This window comes from Lithobates pipiens, unplaced genomic scaffold (genome assembly GCF_037356315.1).
Source record: "Lithobates pipiens isolate NorthernLeopardFrog02 unplaced genomic scaffold, aLitPip1_a1.2 Scaffold_19, whole genome shotgun sequence".
NCBI lineage: Eukaryota > Metazoa > Chordata > Amphibia > Anura > Ranidae > Lithobates > Lithobates pipiens.
This window is the reverse complement of record NW_027507764.1, coordinates 145,535,379-145,560,217: the sequence shown is the minus strand read 5'-3', so window position 1 is coordinate 145,560,217 and position 24,839 is coordinate 145,535,379. Positions and strand designations below refer to the sequence as shown.

General features: G+C 41.5%; 1 protein-coding gene across 2 annotated transcripts in view; it reads left to right on the top strand.

Moving 5' to 3' along the window:
• The window catches only part of ANKRD28 (ankyrin repeat domain 28), a 223,647-nt gene that overhangs the window by 58,418 nt on the left and 140,390 nt on the right, over nt 1-24,839 (top strand). The window contains exons 1-2 of one of the 2 annotated variants that reach the window (XM_077491374.1): nt 16,294-17,578; nt 21,437-21,520. In XM_077491374.1, coding sequence (XP_077347500.1) covers nt 17,465-17,578; nt 21,437-21,520 — 198 coding nt within the window. In that variant the 5' untranslated portion in view covers nt 16,294-17,464. Of the gene's footprint in view, nt 1-16,293; nt 17,579-21,436; nt 21,521-24,839 lie in introns of those variants that run through there. The other variant, XM_077491375.1, reaches the window with a different exon arrangement.

The following is a 24,839-nucleotide window of genomic DNA, read 5'->3' as shown; positions in this document are numbered from 1 at the left end:
CTTTTTATTCTAAGCAAAAGAATCGTGATTCTCATTTTGGCCAGAATCGTGCAGCTCTACTACTGGTCCTAGGCTTTCAGACAATTTAAGGTTTTGGGGGTCTTTAACAAACTCTTAAAGCTATAAGGGAACAAAGAAAACCCTCAGATGTTTAGATGTGTAAAATTTGGTTATTTAAATTTTTGCGTATTTTCAGTTTTCACCATTTAGCAAAATGGCGTAATTTAAAAATAACCTGTATTGAGTTAATAGTTGTAAAGCTTTTATATTTAGTAGGAATTTTGTTTTTTATCTACTAATAATGATTTTAGTGCATTTTTAAGGAAAACATTGTTTTGATAAACTTTTGTGCAAATATCATTGTGCCCTAAAAATCAGTAGCTTATTTGTATTCTACTGATCATGTGCTTTCAGAAAATATATGATTTGGGGGATCTTTTAAAAAAAACTCTGAAAGTTGTAAGGGGAAAAATAAAAAAAATGGGGGAAAAAAATTGCAAAAATGGCCTGGCCACCTGAGTGTAAAAATGGAGCACAGGGCCTAGTAGCGAAAGGGTTAAATACCAGACTGCCCTGTCACGCTGAAGATGTGGGACCTGTATGCAGTGCGACTCCAGGGCACTGTTGTACTGTGGGCACTTTTCAAGACACTTGGTGTTCTGTGTGGGCCAGCTGCAGAAGGCATTACAAGTCCAGGGGGACATTTGCTGATAACTGTCTCTAAAAAATGGCTCTTAAAAAATAAATTACTCTTTAGCGAGTATACCCACTAGGGCGAAAACTCATGGGGGCATGTTCCCTTGAATCCTGCCTAAATCTCTGTAGCTTGTCTCTATTGTGGGGGCTTTAGGGCATGTTCCAGACTCTCCCTGTGGTAAGTCAAGGGCCTCACCCTTTAAGGCTAGGTTCACACTGAAGCGATGCTGGAACGCCGCGAATCCGCGGCGGGTTCCCGCATCGCATGCCTCCCGGCGGCAGTTCACACTGCCTTATGCGAACTGCTGGGAGTGTCAGTGAAACGTTAATGACACCCCCAGATCAGTTCGCATATCGCAGTGCGATCTGCAAACTCGGACAGGAATCGGATCGCATGGTGTGAACACCCATGCGATCCGATTCTGCTGCGGACCAAAAAAAGGGTCCTGTGCGAGTTTGGGGCGGGTGCGATGCAAATTCAGCCATACTATCTGTATGGCTGAACTCGCATCGCACAGAGATCTGATGTGATTTGCACTGCAGTGCGGTACCCAGCAGTGCGAACCCAGCCTAAAGGATAAGTTCACCTTTTGGAACACGTTACATGTCCCACCCACCTGTATGCAGTTCGTTCATTCATTCTTCCTGTCTGTGTGCATTTACCTGCCTGTACGAGCAGGCAGATACACGAAGTCTACAGCAGTCCTGCATGGCACCTGCAATCTGCTGTTAAGGGGTGCAATGCTTTCTAGGCTCCTAGTAGAAAAAATTTATTTAATACACTACTTTTTGCAGGGGGAAAAAATGCATTTATTTTTTTTCAAAAAGGTAAACTTTTAACTATCGAAGCGCCAGATGTTAAGGAACAAGACAGGCATCCTATTCCAACTGTGGGGCTCGGAACTTCAGAATCCGCAGCCGCTGTTTGACATAAGTTTTCCAACTAATGTTCAGCTTCTGTTTGGCCAGTGTAGTTTATGATCCAGCCTAATTTTGACCTATCTATAGCTACCCCTGAGCTAAACTTCAACTCTAAGAGCAAAATTCCACCTTTTCCTGTCAAGGGGCTTTCCTCAGGTCAGTGAGTGCCTCTTGGGCTTTTTTTTTTTTTTTTTTAGCATCGGCCATCTTATTCAGACTTGCAAAGCTGTCATCTGGTTTTCTGTTCACCAAGTTCAACCAGATGGCTGTTCTGGCCTCTTCTGATGCTAGCTCCAGGATTAGTGATTCTAAAGGTATATTCTTGACAAACATGCTGTACTTACCTGCTCGGTGCAATAGTTAAGCACAAAGCAGCCCTGATCCTCCTCTACTCCTCTAGTGATCACATTCCCTTAGTTCTCAGCTGCATACAAGCGTTTCAGGACACATCTGATCATTGGAGGAGAGCAGGCTGAGATCCCAGCAAAGCTAGGTAACTGACCATGGTGTGTTCTGCTTAGTGTGGTAAGTTTTTAAGCAGAAGGACTAGCAGGAACACCAGGGATATCACACAAAGGAAGCAAAACAAGAACAGGATACTTTCTCATACAAGTATATGGTGCAGCAGGCACATATCAGGAATAGGGCTGAAACAATTAATCGATTAATCGACAACTAATCGATTATGGAATTAATCGATTACTATTTTCATAATCGATTAATCGGCCAGTAACATGAGGTTAAGGTTAATGAGTCTGATATTTACTAGATTGACCCTTTAATAGTATATCTCTTCTCTAATAGTATATACACTTTACCATTCCTCAAATAGTATATACAGTATATCTCCTCTAATAGTTTATACAGTATATCTCTGCTAATAGTTTATACAGTATATCCCCTCTAATAGTATATACAGTATATCTCTCTAATGTATATACAGTATATAGCCTCTAATAGTATATACAGTATATCTCTTCTAATAGTACCGGTATATACAGTATCTCTCTCCTATAATAGTATATACAGTATATCTCCTCTAATAGTATATATAGTATATATCACCCTCTAATATATATACAGTATATCTCTTCTGTCTGTCATTCTCAGAGTGGATTCAATATTTTGCTCCCTAACCATATAGTTGGTTATTTATATTTACTACTGCATAGAGATCTTTAAGAATAAATAGCCTTTTTTTTAAACTTTACATATTAACTAAATTATACACCACACTTCTTTTTTTTTTTTTTTCTTTCTTAGGTTATTAATCGATTAATCGAAACAATAATCGGCCAACTAATCGATTATGAAAATAATCGTTAGTTGCAGCCCTAATCAGGAATATGAAATGGAGTTTACAAAACACTTTAATGGCTACTTCTCCATCTGTATTCAAAGCAGTTGTTTTATGTTGTGAGCAGGGAAGAAGAATCTAACACTTTCTGTTTTCTAAGGTGTTACAAGTAGAAATGTTTTTGTTTTTCAGTCAAGCATCTGAAAACTCAGTGTGTGTATTTGTGCCTTTGTACTCTGGGTGAGCAAGGGGCCTGTTCCCAACTTTTGAGGTCTAGGCTTTTAGAGCAAGCGATTGGCAAGTCTGGCATTGCTAGAGCTGTAATATACGGTAGTGGAGGAATGGTAATGGATGCAGTCAGCCGTATATGGAGCCCTCAGACTTCTCCATTGGCTAGCAGCTTTCCATCTGTTTAGTTGTGTCCCTGCTCTTCCCAGTCAGTGCAGGGAATAAGCAGGTCAGTGAAGAGAATAACGAGACAAATAGTTTCTGTATAGAAGCCCGCAGTGCAACTTTTTAAGGGACACTAGGTGTCCTGGTCATTTTGTGACTTTTTATTTTTTATTTTTTTCTAGTTACCATGGTGACCAAGATTTGTTGAGCCCTGCAAATGGGAACTGCTAGCATGAAAAATTCCACAGAATTTACACATCGAAACCTCACAGTACATGGACTGCATAATAAAGGAGCAGTTTTCCGTTATGTCAAAAAATAACTGTCTGATGTGGTTAGGAAGTCCTATGTATGAGTCATTGCCCTGGATTTTATATAGCTACATCCACTGTCTGTCACCACCCTTCTGCGGACCCAAAATGTGAATCACTTCATTCGTTTCAGGGTTTCCCAGATGAAAAGTTGTATAAACCAACCCCTCCTCTTCCCTCTATTTTCTAAACTGAACATCCTTCTGTGAGCTTCTGTTAGTACACACATGGGAATCCTCAGGGACTTTCACAAAAAATTCCATTTCTTAATTTACACAGAAGGATTTACTTTGGGGGGTTGCTATTTTTCTCAGCTTCACTCTGTAGATTTGTTCAGATACATTGTATTTCTCTAACAAGTTTGATCTTGTCTGTTCTGCAGCTCATGACCTTGGGAAAAGGTACGCTGACCTGGTTATAATATATAATCTATGTTGGAATGTTTTACTATATGTTGTAAAGAGCTTGGGTTTTGCAGGTTTTTGGTTTTTTTTCTCAATATTCTAACCCTGTTAAAAATTTGGAAAAATGAAATTTTCCATGAAAAAAAAAAACAAATTTTAAATTCCTCAGAGAATAACTACTATAAGTGCAGTTATCCTTAAGGGCCGGTTCACACAGCGAGGCGATGCGAGGCGACACGACTCGCCTCGCCTCGCTCCCGCAAGTCGCCCCCGTTCTGTACAATGGAACCGTTCTGAGAGGAGCGACTCGAGTCGCTCCGACTCAGAAAAAAGGTTCCTGTACTACTTCTGGGCGACTTCGGGGGCGACTTGCATTGACTTCTATACAGAAGTCCTCTGCAAGTCGCCGCTGAGGTCCCCACAGGTCGCGGCGAGGCAAGTCGGAGACGCCTCGCCGCGCCTCGCTGTGTGAACCGGCCCTAAAGCTGTGTTTAAAATGGTTCTAAAGGCTCAAGGTTTCTTACCTTTTTAATAAATAAAAAAATTGTGACGTGAGCGCTAAACCAGAATTCTACAGCTGCTATCAAATCAAACATACAAAATGTGCAGCGCTGTAATATGTGCAAAAAAAATCTATGTAAATAATGGTCCTCCTGTTTTATTAAAAAAAAAAAAAAAAACACAAATTATCCAGTGATACAACTTGGGTGCAAGAATGTTTAGCCAATATAAGGATTGAACGCTTACCGGAATTATTGGCTACACAATTAAAGTGATTGTAAACCCTTACACACCACTTTTACCTAAAGGTAAGCCTATAATGAGGCTTACCTAGTAGGTACAGGAAATATCTCCTAAAGCTGCACGGTTTAGGAGATATGTACCGTATACGTTTGCACTGAAAGGGCCTGTGCTGTGACAGTTAGCTCCCACGAGCATGTGCAAGAGTGACATCATGTGACTCTGGCCAGTCACGGAGTCTGAGTCCATGGCCCCAGAAGGAAGAGGGATGAAGATGGACGGGGCCACCAGCGGGGACATCGCAGGCTTAGTTTGCAGGTAAGTGGCACATAATGGGCTAGTATGCAATGCATACTAGCCCATTATGCTTTTACTTTGCAGGGAACGGGAGGCAGTAAAACACATAAGGGTTTACTACCTCTTTAAGTGCAACAAACATGCGCGAATTTTGCCAATCCTGTGGTGTTGGAGTGTCCTCTCTATCCTTATTCGTAAAACTCCAGGTGTATCAGAGGAAGAAAAAATGTACTGTGTAATATTGTTACAATATCGTTAATTATACACAAGTGAATATCGCTGCATACAAAATAGTGCAAACTATAATAGCCATCCTTCACCGGTTATCACACAGAGGTGATGGTAACTGTAAGCGCAGATACACAAGTGCATACTTTTGGGGTATTGGGTAGCTAGGCAATTAGTCCATAGCATTAAATATAGCAGTTCAAGGGTTAAGCAGGTATCTGGCAGTTCAAGGTTTAAACAGGTAGTATCGTGGCTGGTTAAAAAGGCAACTGCTGTCCTTGTTTCATGTAAGTGTGACTTTTTATATTGTCATTAAAGTATCCTTTAATACTGCACTTTTCTGCCTTCCCTTCACTGGTTATAATCCCCATGCAATGCACTCACCAATAAAATATATTATTTTTAAGGCAACAAGGGTGAAGTTAGGAAATATCTGCAGTCTTCCATACCATAAATTCTTCCCAACATTTCTTGCTTTAACAGGGTAGCGCTCCATTCATATGTCCCCAAATACCAAAGGCAATAAACAAAAACCTGCCTCATAGTGCAGCATTTATTGGAATGGACATGCAATTTAAAAACAAAACCGGTATAAAATGCATGTAAAATCAATCAATGTGACAAGCTGCTAAACTTACAACTGACCCGGACCCCCGATGTGACGGCCAAACATTCTGGTTTTTCAATCCTACCATTTGTGATCCACACAAGTGCATCCTCAGAGGCCCTAATGGCGTAAAGGGTAGGATTTAAGAGCCAGAACAACGTGCCGCCACATCGGAGGTTCGGATGGCGGTGTGAGATGTCAGTTTAGTGGCTTGTTGTGTCGATTTTATGCAGGTTTTGTTTTAAAATGTCTGTTCCAATAAAGACTGCACTATGAGGGAAATATGAATAGTGCTCTACCCTGTTAAAGTAAGAAAGATTGGTATGGAAGCCTACTTTGTAACTTCACCCTTTTTGCCTTAGACTCAGTTCACACCAGTGCGCTGTACAAGATCGCATGTGAGTCGAACCGCATGACAGTGCAAATCGCATGCAATTTCTGCAATGCGATTTCAGCCATACAGATTGGCTGAATTTGCAGCGCATTTGGACCAAACTCGTACTGGACCCTTTTTTTTTTTTTTGGTCTGCATCAGAATTTGATCGCATGGGTGTAAACACCCATGCGATCTGATTCCTATCCGAACTGGCCATTCGCAGTGCAATATGCAGTCTGATTTTGGGGTGTCATTAACTTTCTTTTGACACTTCCAGCAGTTCGCATTGTGCAGTGTGAACTGCCTTGCAAGTCAGGTGCGATGCGGGATTCGCAGGGTTCTCGCATCGCACTAGTGTGAACTGAGCCTTAAAATTACTTTTGTGGTGAGTGCACATTGCATGGGCGTGATAACTGTTGAAAATTGGTGATTGGAGTTTGCACTTTTATTTGGAGTGATAGCCATTTGGGGGTCATCGAAATTTTGTCGCAGTATTACACCATGCAAGTTTTTTTTCTTGCCTTAATGCATTTTATGCATTATGGTAAAAAATAAAACTTTTGGGTGCAGTTCCGCCCTCCCATCTTGATCCAGCGATGAGCAGCGGCTTTCCACGGTCTCTTCTCATTGCCTCACACAGCAGTGGGAGCCTTTAAGAGAGTGGGGCAGCACCGAGTTGTGCTCTGTGTTGAATGGATACACATAGCATGGCTCGGGATTGAGCCTTCTCGAGTTCCCTCTAGCAAGAGATATGCTATTGGGGGCACTTGGCGGGGGGGCAGGGGTGCTGGCGGGGGATTCCTGCTGGAAGTGTCAAAAGGTTAATGACACCCCATATCACTGCGAACGGTCAGTTCAGACAGGAATCAAAAAAGAGGATTAGGGCTGCTCTGTGCAAAACCATTACACAGAGCAGGTAAGAAAAACTAACATGTTTGTTATTGGAAAAACTATTTTCTTTAGAATCATATTTTGGAGCTGCACAAGTAATCATTAAAAAAAATTGATCTCGATTTACCCCCTCTGACGATCTCTATTGTAGAGTTTGCCAATTCTTTCATATAAGTGGGGAGACTTATCTGCTCACTCAGCTGTCAAAAGAAAACATTCGGGCAGTCTGCCAAGTTTTTAAAATGAAACCTTGTAAAGCTACCTTTTTAGATCAAAGGGATAAACTTCTGTGTGTAAAGAAAAAAATCCAGGCAGTCGGCCAAGTTTTTAAACCGTGTGTAAATGTAGGAAGTTAAACCAATTGAGCAGCAAGCGTCAGAAAAAGCTTTAGACTTTAAGTTAAAATCAATATTTTTTGCTAGAAATTTCCTTTTAACCCCCAAACATTATATATGTTTTAGCAGAGACCCTAGGGAATAAAATGTCAATTGCTGCAATGTTTTATGTCACACTATTTGCCCAGCGGTCTTTCAAATGCAATTTTTGGGGAAAAAATACACTTCAGTGAATAAAAAAAAAAAAAGTTAGCCTAATTTTTTTTTTTTTTTGTGTTAATGTGTTAGATCGCGATTTTCACTGTGTATCTTCTAAGCAAAAAAATTGTGATTCTCATTTTAGCCAGAATCGTGCAGCTCTATCAGATTTTCAGCTTTCCGATTCTTGGCTGTAATGGTGGCATTGGTTTTCTTCTTTTTTTTTTTTTTTTTTTTTTTTTTTTTTTTGGCTTTCTTTCCTTTACTTTCATTTGATCCAACCAGTAGGTCTGTCTTTCAAAAGGCCAAGCTCTCCTAAAAATGTAGCGGTTGGTGTTGAGACAAACCATTTACCATTGATAGGACCTAAACCTACTAGTACATCTAACACTGCCCTCCCCCCAGACTGACAATGCTGCTGTTCAAAGGTGCCCCCCCCCCCCCCGTGCTCATTCAACCACAATGGGGGCTTTCTAATACAGAAGATGTTACCTGAAAACGGAGGGAAAAAGCCCAAACCTAAAAATGCAGCTATCACATCCTAATGATTGGTAAGCTGCAATATATAAAAGTTTTGGGTTTTACTACTTGCTGACCAGCTGCCGCCCTCAGCAGATTGGCTTCCCTGTGCCAATAGCCGTATCTGTACTGCGGGCGCTTTAAGGGCTATAGGGGGTGCACCCACGGTGCGATGCCTGAGCCGGTGTCCGCAGGCGACCCACCATCGCTCCTCCACCATCGCGCCTCGGCCACAACGAGGATCTGTCAATTTAAATCTAACAGGTCCCTGTTCTGTCAGGGAAGTAGAGGGAGATCTGCTACCTAGTTATCAGGAGCAGCAATCTCTCTACTCCCAGGCAATACGCTCCCCCCCACAGTTAGAAACTCCTCCCTAGGGAACACTTAACCCCTTAATCGCCCCTAGTGTTAACCCCCTTCTCTGCCAGTGACATTTATACAGTAATCGGCGATCTTTAGCTCTGATCGCTGTATAAATGTCATTGGTCCCAAAAGCGTCTGATCTGTCCACCCCAATGTCAGTCCTGCTAAAAATTGCTGATCACCGCCATTACTAATAAAAATATATATATATATATATATATATATATATATATATATATATATATATATATATATATATATATATATATATATATATATTCTCCCTATATCCCCTATTTTGTAGACGCTATACCTTCAAAGGACGTCAATTTTGTTTGGTTACAGCGTCACACGACCGAGCAACTGTCAGTGCTATATCGCAAAAAATGGCCTGGTCATTAAGGGGGCAAATCTTCCAGTCCTTAAGTGGTTAATACTATAAAGCACAGCATATTTGCTTGACCTATTAAGGTGTCTGGATCTATTTGTATTTTGCATATGAAAGCGGTAGTAAAGTGCAGCATTGAAAAAAAAAAAAAAAAAACCTTTTAAGTTTAAGGCATAATGTGCTACTATGCATTGCTAGCACATTATGAAACACTTACCTTAGAACGATGCCCTCCAGTGGTAAACCATCATCGCTTACGGGGCTTCCATCTTCACCCAGTCTTCCTTCTGGGTTTGCGGGCTCCAACAGCTTGAATGGCTGGGGCGGTGTGGCAAACCTCACGGCCACTGCACATAGCTCTAAAGCAGTGATGGCGAACCTTGGCACCCCAGATGTTTTGGAACTACATTTCCCATGATGCTCATACACTCTGCACTGTAGTTGAGCATCATAGGAAATGCAGTTTTAAAACATCTGGGATGCCAAAGTTCTCCATCCCTGCTCTAAAGGGATGGAACAGGTAAGCTTTATGATGAGCATGCCTGTAGGTAAAACTCAGTGGGCTTTATCTACCTCTTGACTGATCTCTCTGCAAGGATTTCAATTAGACTGAAGCGCTTTTCATGTGAAAAAAAGTGAAATTTGCAGATATTAAAAATGTTTTACTTTATAGCTTCTCTAAACTGTCAAAATATCCTGTGTTTTTAAATAAAAAAATAAATAAATGAAATGCAAACTTGGTGGGCTGTGGAATGCAGAACTGCATTTTCTTAAGCCAGAGGGCATATTATACCGTGGAAGCCAAAGAAAAATCGCTGTCTAGAAAAGTGTGCGGTGGAATTGCAAGTCGGTCTCCAACTGTTTTCTGGAAAACAAATGTTTAGGAAAGGGGTTCTTCCACAAGCCACATTGCCCTAACATGTTTCACCTTGTGCAGCTTCCTTAGAGAATAAGTTCACCTTTTGCAACATGACATATATCGTCGCCCCTGTTATATTCCTGAAAGGGAATTGGAGAGGTCGATACCCCAATACTTACCAGTTCAATAAGGAAGAGGCAAGACGTTCTGGCTGCCCAGTGCAAGAGGGGAGCGTCAGATAGCTTCCTCGGGGAGGCTGTGGCCGTGAGACCCAGGCGGTTCCCAAAAGGGGGGCTGAACAGCGGGCCAAGCATCCACGTCCAGATGTGTTGCTATAGAATGGGTGGGAGATAACAGAACTATAAAAAAAAAAGAATTCATAATGTATGCCGCAGGTATAACTGTAGCCGTGGAATATTACCGCAAAGTATAAGTATCCCCAATCCCAGGAATAAAACCCATAGTGAAAAAGGAAAACTCCTGCATGTTTCCCCTGGATGCATATTTGGGATGGAGGTTCTTCATATATGGATATATGGTGTCATCAAACACGTACCCCCCCCCCCCCCCTTTTTCTTTTGTACAATTTTTAACCTGCAAAATGATGTGCTTTTTTATTTTTTAAAGGAACTTATCCTTCTCTAGATAAACAGTTTAGGTTCTGCAGTATTTTTATTATTGTGTATGTTTTATGACTAATTGTATTAATTTAAATTATAATTTTTTTGCATTTGTAGATCTTGTATTTACTTTTTTTGTATTTTGCTTTTTTCATTGGTTTTATATATCACATGTCTGTGTCTAGTTAGGAGCGAATATTTTTTCAGTTAGACTTTTATCCAACAACCCACTACTAGCTTTTTTTTTTTTTTTTTCTATGTATATTTTCTGAAATTGTGCTTAGGTACTTTATTTTATGATCATAGAATAACACTTGTATTAGCTGTAAAAAAACAAAAACAAAAAAACATTGCCCTGTTTACAGTGCTTTGATTTTATTTGGTTGTCCTATTTACTATTTTGTATGGTTTACTTTCCTCTGCCATGTAAGCACATTGAGCATACAATATAGTAAAGTTCAATAAGTGCTTGAATGGCTAGTAAGGGGATTTTAGCTAATCCTTTATGACAGCTGATGCACAAATACGTGAAGCACCTGTGATAGAGCGAAGTGTGGCATTCTGTGATCTATTTTTTAAGGACAACTTATCCTACGTCAGAAGCTTGTAAACCTTATTAATCTCTTCACTGACGTTGTAGCAATTGTAGATGGTATGCCACATGAAGCATGTTCTTTTTAACCATTCAAATTCTATAATCTCTTTATTACTACTTTTTCTTGTAGGTTGGTGTTGGTAAGCTAGAAAATAGAGGGCCTTAAGTGCAGTCCCCCAACACATCCAGAGGAATGCACAACCGTAGCACGTTTGTGTGTTGAGGTGCATTGTGTTGTGCTAGACAGCATATTTAAACTTAATGGGCTGTAATGCGATTCGGTGCCCAAAAAGTTGTCATGCTGCATTTTTTGCATCGTATGATGATGCACATTGGAGAGGGTGCAAAATAGGTCCACTCTTTGGTGTTTTGGTGGCAGTAATATTAAAGTGGTTCTAACCCCGCAAAAAAAATTAAAAAATCCTGTTCCTTTAAAGAATGTTAAACTGCATGGTGCTTCTGCTTTGTCACTTGTCGCTTTCTATATTGTAATATACCTGGTTGATCCTTCCTGTGCCCCCCCTTAGTGTGCTAATCATGGCTGCTGATCCATGATACCGTGGGCAGTACCTCTGCCATTCCCACTGCTCTTCTCTCTCTTCCTGTCCGCTCAGAAGTCTGCGTAGTGAGCCATCTCCTCTCCCCTCTTGCCGCTATTTTGTCTGGCGAAAGTTGGTAATTCCAGTTTCTGCCAGCCTCTCTGCAATAGCGAGATGTACTACTTTTTTTTTTTTTTATTCTTCAGCTAAATGCCTTCACATTGTCGCTGTGCGGTCATGATATCTGTTGTAAAATAAAAATTCAGGGTGACGATGAGGTTCATTTGCAAAATGAAAAACCTCCCTTCCTTTAGTAAAGTGAATGTTCGTGAATAAGGTAAAGCTTTGTTCATATTGAAGACCATTTTTTTTTTCTTCCCCCTCGCATAATTTCTTGTTCAAAGTGAGCATAGTATTGCATTATTCACTTTTTAAAGTGAGTGTATGCTTTCAAGGAGGAGGAGACCAGTTCTCAAGCATTTTCAGGCATTTTCATGTAAGTGTTCGTTAACCTAAAAAATTAAATAAAGATCCTATTCCTTTAAAGCATGTTATAAAGCACAGTGCTTGTGCTGTGTCATTTGGCCCCCTTTCACCTGAAATGCCTGGCTGATCTTGACAGTTTCTGCCCTCCCCTTTGTAAACTGACCACAGTATATCATGGCTGCTGAGCCCTGACACCGTGGTAAGTTTACGTGCCTCTGTCATCCACTGTCTTCTGTGTCTCCTCTGTGCTCTCCTTCCTCCTCTCCCCCTCCCTTCCATGCCTGTCTGCTCCCCTCCTGCTGCTGAAATTGCTTTAAATTTACATTATCCTCCCGGTTGATTCATGTAATCTCCCCCTGTGACTGCTTTATAAAAAAAAAATCCAGCTATATATCTGTACCTGTTTACAAAGTGCTGATCAGCGCTTGCGTGATCCGCCTCCCCTCTCGCATGACAGCTGCATCGGGCGGATCCGCCTCCCTTCCTGACTGTCAACAGAGGATCCTCGGCCCTGCTGCAGCAGTCAGGCTGAGAGCGAGCTGGCAGGTCATATGAGTGCCAAATGGTGCTCTGTAGACAGGTGTATATAGCTGGCTTTTCTTTCTTTTTTTTTTTTTTTTTTTTTTTTTTTTTTTTTTTTTTTTTTTATAAAGCACAGTCACAATGGGACATTACATGAAGAAACTGAGATAATGTAAATTTAACCCAGTGGGTTAACAACCACTTTAAGTCTCTGGTGTCCAAAGCTCCCAGGTATGTCTCAAACTCCTCAAAATACCCAGTTCAGCCTCAGTAAAAAGGTTTTGTAGCTTTTGAAGCATCACGCTTTGATCGGTTGGTGCCCGGATCGTTCATATGTGAACAGCCACCATTGAAATACATTGGATGTTAAGTGTTTTGGAGCATTGAGCTACCAAACGCTCAGATGTGAATGGGTCTTAAGGTATGCTATGGCAGAATTGGGCGCTCAGGGGGGGAATGTAGGTTTATATACTAAATTGTATGCCCATCAAGATGGATGGACCCTGGCTAGGGATGAGTGTTGTGGATAGGTAAGACAGTGTTATCCTGTATCTTACTATCCATATAAAAACTGTGGATATATATATATTTATTTATTTTTGGAATGGCTTCCTCTGCTCAGATGAAGGTAAACCTGAGGTCAAAAATTACTTTAGTCTCCTTCCTCGCCCATGTTTCCAAAGGAATCTTTCTCTCCTATCCCTACCTTCTATCTTGCTTTTCATTCCTGATCTTTGTACCCTTCTCTCCACTTCCCCCTTCCCCTCACTTAACCCTACTACCCTCCTATAAGCACATGATTAGCTTTCCCTATTCTTCTCTTCCCATAACCTCTACTTTTCTACTATACTTTCCTGCCCCCCCTACACCAACTGCTGTTCTGAGACTATTTACCCTTTGAAATAATGTTTGCGGCCAGATCCAAAGATCCTCTAACTCTGGCATCGGATGCCTTCATTCAGTGTGGATTCTACCATATCTGCTCCTGAAAATGGAGTGGGTGATTCTTATTGCAGAGGACCTACCTTGTGTAATACCATTGCACAGAGCAGGTAAGTATAACATGTTTGGCATTTTAGGAAAGTTGTTCTTTGCTGTGAGCGCAGGTGTTTCATTCACAGAGAATACTTATTGCCTCATTTTCTGGTCTTCCTCTTATCCCTAGGCAACATGAAAGGACAGTTTTTGGCCTTTCAGTTGCCTTGTCTATTCTTTCAAAACGGCTGGCTTAGCCCTGCCCTGTCAAAACCTTTATACAAGGTGTCGGGCCCCCTTTGCCTCGCCTCGCCTCGCCTTGTTCTTGTGACCTCAACTTGGTTATCTTTGCCCTACAGAATCACCCTTGGAACCCATCAAGGAGATTCCCTTAGAGGAATATTCCCACAAGATTGCCTTTCTGGTCAGCAAGATTGCTCTTAATTGCCTGGATGTAATCAGTGTTTTTTCTGATAGAAACTGAGGTAGACTGCTCTATTTGTCCTGCCCTCAGGCCATTACAGAGGGGGTACCATGCTTCCTAATCAACCATTGCTCGCTGGATCAGACAATGGATTGTTAAAGCTAACACTTGTGAGTACAAAACTCCTCCTGCCCTTTCGTATGCCCACTCCATTAGATTGGTGGGTGTTTCCTGGGCATTCCGGCACCAAGCCTCTGTTGCCCAGCTCTGTAAGGCTGCCAGCTGGTCTTCTAGTCATACATTTTAGAAGATTTACCAGGTGAGCGTCCAATCCTCTGCGGATGCAGCTTTTGACCACAAGGTTCTTGCATTAGCACTCTTAAGTTTGGTCTGTGGACCCTTTTTGTTGGCACAGTTTTTTTGCGAAGTTGTTGCTCACCCTTCTCATTCATTGCTTGGGGAAGTCCTAGGGTCTATGAATGCTCAGCTTCTGTACTGTATGATTAAGATGGGAGGAATTTTGACTTGCCTATAAATTCAATATCTTGTAGTATAGGACACCCTCCCTTCTATTGCCTGGTTACTCTGCATTACTAGCTACAAAATTGAGGACTCACAGGGTGGGGTATAGTTGTAGGGGACGCACAAAGGGGGTATGTCCTTTTAAAGGGTTTGTAAAACCTCACTTTTTTTTTTTACTTTTTCATACTATGCGTTAGGGTGAAAAATCTCCTGTGCTGCAGCAGCGCCTTGAGCACCATAATTCCGACGATGGGAACGAGCACACCCACTTTGGCCGGCATCTCGTGTCCTGATTGGATTTTTTATTTTTTTTCTTGCCTAGCTTACCTGAAGGTGGTATCTGCTCATTTCAGATACTCGCCCATCCAGTATATCCAGCGCTGTCCCGCTGCGATCCTCATGTTCTGCCATTGCTTTGTCCCACACCACTGTGTTCTCTCAGACCTCATTGAGAGGCCCGCTGGCTCTTCTGGGTTCGGTGGCGGCCCTCTTGATGATTGGCCTGCCCCTCTTTTCCTTGAATGAAAGACTACACTTCCTGTGATGTGACGTGCATATCCCGGGAGACACAACGGGCTGTGTGCGCATCATTTGTCTATTGCGAATCATGTGCAAGGGGAGGCCGGGCTAGACCTTTTTTTGCAAAAATAAAATAAAAAATGTGAGGTGTTGAATGGAAGGGACATGTGGAAGAGGGTGAAGGGTCCAATTTGAGTTTTTTTTTTTATTTTTTATTTTTTTTAATGATGCCATTGCCTGGAATTCCTCTTTGTACACTGTTGCTGGTAAATGGACATTTAGGAGCAGTTGGGCATTTTTTTGTGCTGCCCCTGAACTCTCCTCTGTTATCTTATCAGTACATGTACACAGGGTCCTTTATAGTAGTCTCTAGGCCAGGGGTCTCAAACTGGTGGCCCCCCAGCTGTTGCAAAACAAAGTCCAATGAGGCTTTGCAAGGCTGACGGTTTTAAACATGACTCCCACACTCGGAGGCATGATGGGACTTTTTGAAATGCCTGTAACAGCTTGTAAACACGGTAATTCGTGTTTTAGCAGCGTTTTGTTTTAATGACGTTTTTCATTTTAACTAAAAAATAAAACTACCTTTTTTTTTTTTTTTTTTTTTTTTTTTTCTTTTAACAAACGCTTCAATACGCAAACAAGGTTAAACGCAGCATGTAAACGCCCGTTGTTTTGGATGACGGTTTCTAGCTGGCAAGTTAAATCATTCAGGAGAGGTTCTTGGGCTGGTAGAAAGTACAATAAAAGTGTGAGTGGAGAGCCAACTGCCTATATACAACTATTGAAGGACAAAATCTGTAAGAATCTTGAGCAAAGTGTGCAAATATGAGAAATTCTATTTATAAGATGTTGTATTACTGGTAAACTTGGTTTTCTTTTACCTGCCTATGGTATTTTGTACATATTTAATTTTAAAGCTGTTTGTGCTTCCAGAAAAAAAAAAAAAATATTTGAAAAATAATATACTCCAACTTTCTTCTATTTTTTTTTTTTTTTCTTTTTTCTTTCCCCCGAGTGGCATAGCTTGCTCATGTAACTGCTTTCATATGTGGCAGTAAAAGACTTCTTCCTCAAGCCAGAGTCAGGCAATTTTCCATGTGGAAACTTCAGTTAGAACTGTGCCCCCTCCTCCAAGAGGCAGATTAGTCACTAAACCACCAATGTTGTTGGTGACGACTGCAGAATGAGGACAGTCGCCCCTCCCCTTCACAGGAAGTTACTGGCTCACCGGGTGCAGTGGCTCAAGTCTCTTAACATGTGAGCATTACTAGGCATTTCATTCTGCAGCTCTGCGGTGTGTTTGCTTCTTTCCACAACAGCTGGGATGGAATGCTACTGCTGCTGGGGGAGTGAATTTGGTCTCTGCTCTATTACAAACAACCTCTCAGCCTGGGGCTCTGCAGCTCTGAAAAACATCACTTCTGCAAAGGATTTGTTCTGAAATCATGAAAGGAAGCTGATTAAATAGCGTGCAATGCTTACGGGGGCACTGAGCCTGGCAGACCAAGAATTGAGACGTTTGCATGTAAAAGGACCTCCAGAGCCTGCTTTTGCTGTGGATTACAAAGGATGCTGTGTTTGATGGAGATACTTTAAGAAAAGATCTCTTCAACTCCTAGAGGCTGCAAGCACCTTGCATGCGTAGTAGTGCTTCTTGCTTTGCTTTTCTCAGCTGGAGATTCCTGTGCTACTTGTGTCTGGAGTGAAATCTGTCTCGGTTTATTGCTTTGGGCATATTGACGTAAACATCCTCCGATTTTCTGTCATGTGGGATGCCTAGGATTTAGCCTGCTGCATTTCACCGGGAGTACCCTTTTCCCTTGTGTTCTGACTCATCACATGTGAATGAGCTGCAGTCCATCACTCCATTCGAGCTTTCATTGTTACCACTTTTGTGGACCTTGCTGGATTTTTTTTTCATGCTTCACGCGGGGAGCTCAGTCCTGGATTAGAGCACTGGAAAGCTATACAATGAATGAAATCCAGTTTCGGATTCAGTTGCCATGAAAAATAAAGCATTAGTTCAGCAGGATACAAGTGTTCAGAGACAGCTAACAGCTGATGAGTGTGTTTTTAGCAATTGACCTTGCAGGGTGTAATGGTACTTTTTTTTTACCACCCTGTCCTAAATAAATAAATAAATAACACTTTTTATGGCCGCTCAATAAATAGCTTTGGTAGATGATTATCTTTTCTAGGAGGAAAAAAGCCAGTGAAGCTCGTTTTTGGTTTTTGTATTCTTTTGCATTGCGTATATGTATATATTTTTAAGACTTTTTTTGTTTTTAGATACTGTTTTAGCGAACATAATTTTACTTCCTGCTACATCAAAATGTTAATGGCAGGTAGGAAGTAGACCTGTGAATGGGCCTGGTGCCATCCTTTTATAATTTTAGTAGTACATGAAGTAGAGCTTTGGCTCAAAGTTAGATCGAATGAGCCGAGTGTGCATTGTTGTTTTGGAGGAGGGGGACGATGAATCCCCTGACTATGTTTCAAAGTTAACTTGCAGAAATCCATATTGTCCTCCACCTCCTGCAGTTGTGACGGTAAGACTTCTATGTTCTGTTTCTATAATGCACCCTGCAAGCTAAGTTACTACCGTTTTTAGTTCATAAAACGGATCTGTTGAAGTTCTTTGCAGAAATCTGGCTCTTACCCGGAAATCTTGAAATAACATATATCAGTGCCCCGCTTAAGGATAAAAGAACATATACATTATTTTTTTATGTATTTTTTTACATTATACTTTTTTTTTTTTTTTTTTTTCTCTTACTATATCAACCCTGTCCTCAGGGCCCACTGACAGGCCAGGTTTTATGTCTTACTTTGGGGAGATGCAGACTAGAATACTGCAATCACTGAGCAGCAAATGATCTCCCCTATGATGCATTTGTTATCTTGCAAACCTGGCCTGTTAGTGGGTCCTGAGGAAAGGGTTCATGACCACTGCAATATATGGTTTGTCTCTTCTGGCACTAACATACTGTAGAAATTTTAGGAGTTGGTTTACTGGCGTATGGGTGGGTGTAAACCTCTTTCTAATTTTCTTTCCTTCTATGTTGAATCACACATTTTAGCATGGAAAGAATTTTTCCATGAGGCCTTTTTTATGGCAAACCACAAAATGAGCCCTTTTGTTCATGTGCTTTATTAGTCGTCTTGTGTTCCAGTTAGATTGACTTTTGAAGACTCCATGAGAGTATTTTTGACATTAGAAACCAGTCATGTTTTACAATTCACTTTCTAATCTAGGGTTTGGGTGGGGGGAATAATCTGACTTTTATATAAATTCTGACGTTTTATTATTTTTATTCAATGAAATAAAATTTTTCAAGGTTGTTACCTTTAATCCACTGTGTAAAGTGCATATGCAAATGTTTTTTTAATTTGCCACATGTACTATAATTTTGTAGTTTTGTTGTCCACGCACACCTGCTAGAAGGCAGTCAGGTTGGTGACTGACCTTTTCCTTGCTGCTAAAGCAATATAACTTGATATGGATTACTCCCAAATTTGACTGGACAGTACGATTGTGATAATGCATGCACGTTTTAATGCGTGTTATGACACACAATGTACGTTTCATTAGGGCAGCCCATTCATTTGAATGGACTGCCTAACGCACAAAGTGCATGCGCCATTTCTTGCAGTACACCACACATTTATCACAAAGTTGAGTTAAGATGCCATTCCGAATGAATGGCACTGCATCACACCAATAATTTTTAGGCTGACCGCAATGCAGTAATGCTGGACTTGCTCACACAGCAGAGTATGAGCTTGACTTGGAGTTCAACTTTGAGAGCAGGGATCAGCATTAGTATCCGTTTTATATTGTGTAATTCCATATCGCTGACATATTGGGTTTAGGCCGGCCTCACACCAGCGCCACGTGTTTTTGGAAAGTACATCAAAGATGCAGCATGCAGAACTTTAATGCGCTTTTGAGAAAATATGCAGTCTAATAGTCAATGGGAGCACATTTAAAGTGTTACTTAACCGATGACCTTGCATTCACTATATCTGATCTCCCACAGTATATAGAACATGGAAATGCAATTGTTTTAGTAAATTGATAAATACCGCTTCTCATAACTTTTTGTCATCAGAGCAGATTTGTGGCTTCTATCAGTGTCTGGTTAAAGCTCGTAGGAGAAATGTTGATGCTACTCTAATTCTGTGAGGCTGCAGGACCCATTACCCTCTGTCTGGACAATGCTGATTGGTCCTGTGCTGATCACGTTTGCCCTCCCAAAAAGTTAAAATAAACTCTCTAGCAATACACACCAAACGGAGCATCTGCATCTTCCCCAAGGCTCTGTTCTAGCACGAGATGTTTTGGGGACTGTGTTAGACAGGATCAAACGGCCTTTTTACACAATGCAGAGGATTAATCTTAGGTTCCACAAGTTAGTAAAACAAGCACTGCATATACGGACTGATTTTACTGTTACTGCTACTGCTGGGTTTAGTAACCTATTAAAATGCGTATAAATTGCACTGTACCCAAATCACAGCGCACCGGAGTGAACCCGGCCTAAGAACAGTGCTTATATGGGAATTTTAGAATTTGACCTGCTTGCCCTTTATTTGGAGGATCATGTTTAAACTTTACTAAAATTGCTGGTTTATTCTTCTGTCAGTGTGTGGGAATAGTACATTCTAGACACAGTATTCACATAACGCCTTCAGGGCTGTGGAATGTAAAGCTTTGATTTGTAGCAACACCTTGTGTGATGCCATTTTGGCTCTCGTTGTTAAGATGTTCACTAACCTCAGAATGTCATCAAATATCAAGGATCACACTTCACTCGAGGAAGGTTAACCATGCTGAGTATTGACACATTCATTTTTTTTGCTTTCATTCATTTCTTCATTACTGCATCAAAATCCGTGGCCTGTGCAGCAATGTTTTTAATGGGGAACCGTTTAGAAATGTTTTTTGCATGGTTTGACTTTAAATTACGGATAGTATAATAAAATAGTCATTCATTTGTTTTATTAAATAGGTTTCCTGTAATGCATGAATTTTGTTTTACAGTGGATAGAAAAGTAGCTAAGACATATTGTCAGGAGTGCAGTTAACAACAGAAAAGTGGGTGCAAAATCAAATAATAGAAGCAATTAATGTTATTTCCTGTCTTTCAATGGAAGAATAAATAATACAGTCCAAATCCTGATTTCTTGATAATTTTGTCTGTGGCCACCTGGGGTGTTTTTTTTTTTTTTTTTTTTTTTTTCAGTTTTAATTACTTTTACATAATTGCCATCACAAGGGGTTAACAAACCCCTATATGATAGCATTGGGCAGGTGACACCCTATTTGGAGACATTAGGGGTCTAATAGACACCAGTGTCTCCCCTGCCCTTCACACCATCTAACCAAGCACAGTATAGCTTGGTCAGAGGTGTCTCCTGGCTGTTTTGGCTAGGAAATGGTGCATCTGAACCCGGAAGTGACATCACTTTCAGTTTCACGGTTTGCAAGTGAGATCGATACATGGATTTGCTTCATTCTGACTGCAGTCCCCAAAATTCAGTATATCAGAAAATTAGAATCTTACATAAGACCAATAGAAAGATTTTTTTTTTTTAAATACAGAAATGTGGACTTGCTGAAAAATGTCCATGTACAGTATAGTATGCACTCAATCCTTGGCCTGGGCTCCTTTTGCATGAATTACTGCTTCAATGTGGCATGGCATGGAGGCAATCAGCTTCTGGCACTGCTAAGGTGTTATGGAAGCCCAGGTTGCTTTGATGGTGGCCTTCAGCTCATCTGTATTGGGTCTGGTGTCTCATCTTCCTCTTGATAATATTTAATATTCAATAATCTTTAGGTCAGGCGAGTTTGCTGGCCAATCAAGCACAGTGATACCACGATCATTAAGTCAGATATTTGTACTTTTGGCAGTGTGGGCAGTTGCATAGTCCTGCTGGAAAATGGAATCATCATCTCCATAAAGCTGGTCAGCAGTGGGAAGCCTGAAGTGCTCTATATAATTTCCTGGTAGAAGGCTGCGCTGACTTTGGACTTGATAAAACACAGTGGACCAGCACCCGCGGATGACATGGCTTTCTAAATCATCACGTATCAGCCTGCTTAATTTCAAAAACCAAGATCTAGAATGCATTCTGTAACTTTCAGACTGACATCAACATGTTCACACCAAGAGTAATGTTCAGCTGTGGTCTTTCAAACTCTATGTATAAAGTATTGGTTGGGCTCATGATTTACTGAGTCTACTACAAGACACTGTAGCACATTATTTGTTTTATCTGTTTATCTGTTTTAATCTTCTGTAACAACAATATAACTTGTAATTTTAGTATATAGAAAATATTACCACTTCCTTCTTTATTCTTGCTGCAGATTCATTCTGATTACCTCCATTCTTTTTCAGCCTCCCTTGGTTCAAGCTATTTTTAACGGGGATCCAGATGAAGTTCGTGCGCTTATATTCAAGAAGGAAGATGTAAACTTTCAGGTAAAAAGATTATAATTGAAAGTAACTGCAAACCTAAATTTATATATTTTGCTAAAAAGCCATTATATAGGATTTTCTTTTTTTTATACTTTGTGATCTTAACTGAATTAAGTTCTAGTCATTGGTTAAAACAGGCCATACATTATGCAATTTTCTTTCCTTCAAACATGGGTCGAAGGAAAGAAACTTGCCCTATTCCCCCATCAACATAGTCAGTGTTGATGGCGGAGTCCCTCCCGCAGCGCTATTGTGTTCCGCCGACAGGGAGCCTTTCCCTTTAGCAGAATACAATGATCACTGTCAGCCATCTATGGCCAGCTGTAGACAAGTGTGCTTAAAATGCTTTCTAAACACACTGAGGGCTCATGCGGGGGGGGGGGACGGGGGCTGCACTGATAATCGAATCGATGTGAGTGAGGAAAAGCCCATCAACGGCTCGTCCTATTTACACTGTGATCAGCCGTGATTGGACACGCCTGATCACGTGGTAAAGAGTCTCCGGAGATTCTTTACCAAGATCATACTTGCGGGGTGTCAGACTGACACACCGCAACAACGACATGGATGCCCAGTCAGGATTTTGAAACCACTTTGCAGCCGTCATTTGCCTATAGGGCGGGCGGGCGGCAAGTGGTTAATGGGCAAAATGAACATTCTGGTTAATAGAATGCATTGATGCCCGACGTGTGAATGCTGCTAAACTCCTGTAGGGGAAAAGGCATAAGAGTAAAAAGTGTGCATGTAAAGGAAGGATAACTCCAGCTGACCCTGTAAGACTAGCAATTGAAAGATGGCCCTGACATGGTTTGCCTAGCAAAATACTTTGGTGCCCACTTATGACGAGCAGGTATCTTTGACACTATACGTGTCACTTATTGAAACCTTTGTTTTACACTTAGAGTTGCCCTGAGGACAGCTGCTTTAATAAACACCCCAAGGCCTCATACACACAGGGTGCTTGACCAGCTCTATCTGCCTACACCCCCCCCCCCCCCCCATGCACATTTTGGCAGAAAAACAGCTTGACAGTAAATAAGTGAACAGCATGGAGCTTGGGTATAAATTTAATTTCAATGGCCAAAATTAAATTATTTATTCCGGCCATTGAAATGAACGCGTCAAGCAGTTTTCTTGTAAATCACGGGACACAGAACAGCCATAATAACTAACTGGGTTTTACGCCACCTATAGGTGAATGGACAGTGGCAAACCAAAAAAAAGACGAAGTCCTCCCCCATATAACCCCTCCTACACCAGAAGTACCTCAGTTTTTTTGCCAGTGTCTTTTAAGGTTCGGAGAAGCTCTCCATGAGCTAGCTTAGTAGAGGGTCCTGTAACAGATCCTAAAGGATTTAAAGGGCTTTATAATCGGATCCATCTGGGCGGTGATACACTAAAATGGATGGTACCCGAACCTTGTTGCACAAAAATACGAGATATTGCCTGTAATGTGACCCTTTGGGCACTGAACCCTGGGGATCCGGATCCTTGGTAAAAAAAAAAAAGATGCCAAAGGAGTTCTGGCAGGGTGCTTTACAGGTCCAAGGGAGTGGCCCCATAGTCAAGAGGACTTGAACCTTGAGACCCGCCGTGATGGGGTAAGATTGGAATCTAGCTTATAAGCACAATCCTGCGGCAGGACTGGTAAGTGCTTTAAAAGCTTTTTTGCACTTGTTAAAGCGTAAGAGGTATTTTCAGTTTCTTAAGCATGCACGTGGACATGCGCATTTGGGGCAGAAGTGGCCATATTAGCAAGAGTTCCATTCCTAGGTTTCTGTAAGCAGGCTGGAGGGGACACAGAGTGGCATCAGCTGGGCATGTGAATCACTGTGGGTGGATGGACCAAGGTACCACAGGTCCTGTAAGAGCTGTAGTATTTACAGAGTGGTTGAAGTCCATAAAGGCAGGGGTTTCTTTACCTCAGATTTTTTGTCTCGAGCATGTCTTCCCTGAAGAGGAGTGGGGGAGGCGCAGCAGGAAGGGGTGCAGATACAGCACCATCATTATTGGAGGATGCTAGCCTTACATCGGCTGTATTTAACTCTCCTGAAAGATCTGAGGCTTGTCAGGCATTGTAGCAACAGCTAATGCTTCTGCTTCAACCTATGTTACAAAGGATGACTTGGCATCAGCTTTAGCTAGGCTAGAGGGAGAAATGGCAGGTATAATTGCTTCGGTTTCCTAAGGGGGAAGGAAACTGAATAGATCCCCCTTCACCTGAGCCCCCTCCTGCATTGGAACAGGATTGGGCAGAAGATGTGGAAGAAGTGGCAGTGAATGACCAGGGGGAAGGTCCAGCTACAGACTCCACGTCTGAGGAGTCGGGTTCTGAAGAACCATTTTCAGCCTCTCAATCCCAGAAACTGCTGATCCAGTCCCTCATGGCGATGGTCTGATCATGTTTTTTAAATTGCCACCTGTGGAGGTCCCTGAAGTTTCCTTTTTCTTTTTCTTTTTTTTTTTCATGTATGCTGACTGAGATCACACAGATAAGCTGTCTATTCCTCCTAAAAGGTTTGCACTTTTGTACTCTATGGAGGAAAAGTTTATAACAAAATGGCGCATGCCATCTGTGGACACTTCCATTTCCTCTGTGAATAAGAGTGCCCAGGTGTTTAAGGATCCAGCAGATAAGAAATTGGAGTCTTTATTAAAGACTTAATTTGTAAGTCAGACTGGGACGAGATATTGGAAAACCCTAAGAAGGCTCTTCCCAGGCTATCCGAGTGCTTGACCCAACTATACATTATCCACAAGTTGTACCTCACCCTGGCGTGAATTGCCAAATGCCACCCGACTTGCAGCCCACTGTGTCCAAGGTGTTCTGGCCAGCCATGTACATTCTTTCACCTAATGTGGTCCCGCCCAGTGATCCGAACATACTGGGTACAAATTATAACATTTCTACATGATCACAAGGATTCGACTCTACAGCTAGACCCAAAGTCCTGCTTATTGGGCTTACTTCCAGATGTTTCTATTGATGCGTTTTTAGCTACCTTCCTGCACAAATCTTTCTAGTGCACGGAAGCTAGTGGCCCGATACTGGATGCGATCCACCCCTCCTACACTCCGGACATGGGTTGGGGAAATCTCAATCTGCCATATAAAAAAGTAATTTACCGGCATCGAGGCTGCCCCACCAAATATAACAAGGTCTGGGATAGGTGGCTCGACAACCCAAAGACATGTACTGAGTGGGCTGGTACCTCTGAACGAATACCGAGGGATGAAAACTACCCCAAATCACCAGGGAGTATTGTACTTGTCTGTAAACTGTTTGTTTTGTGATTATCCAGGGCAGGTTAGTGCAACGCAT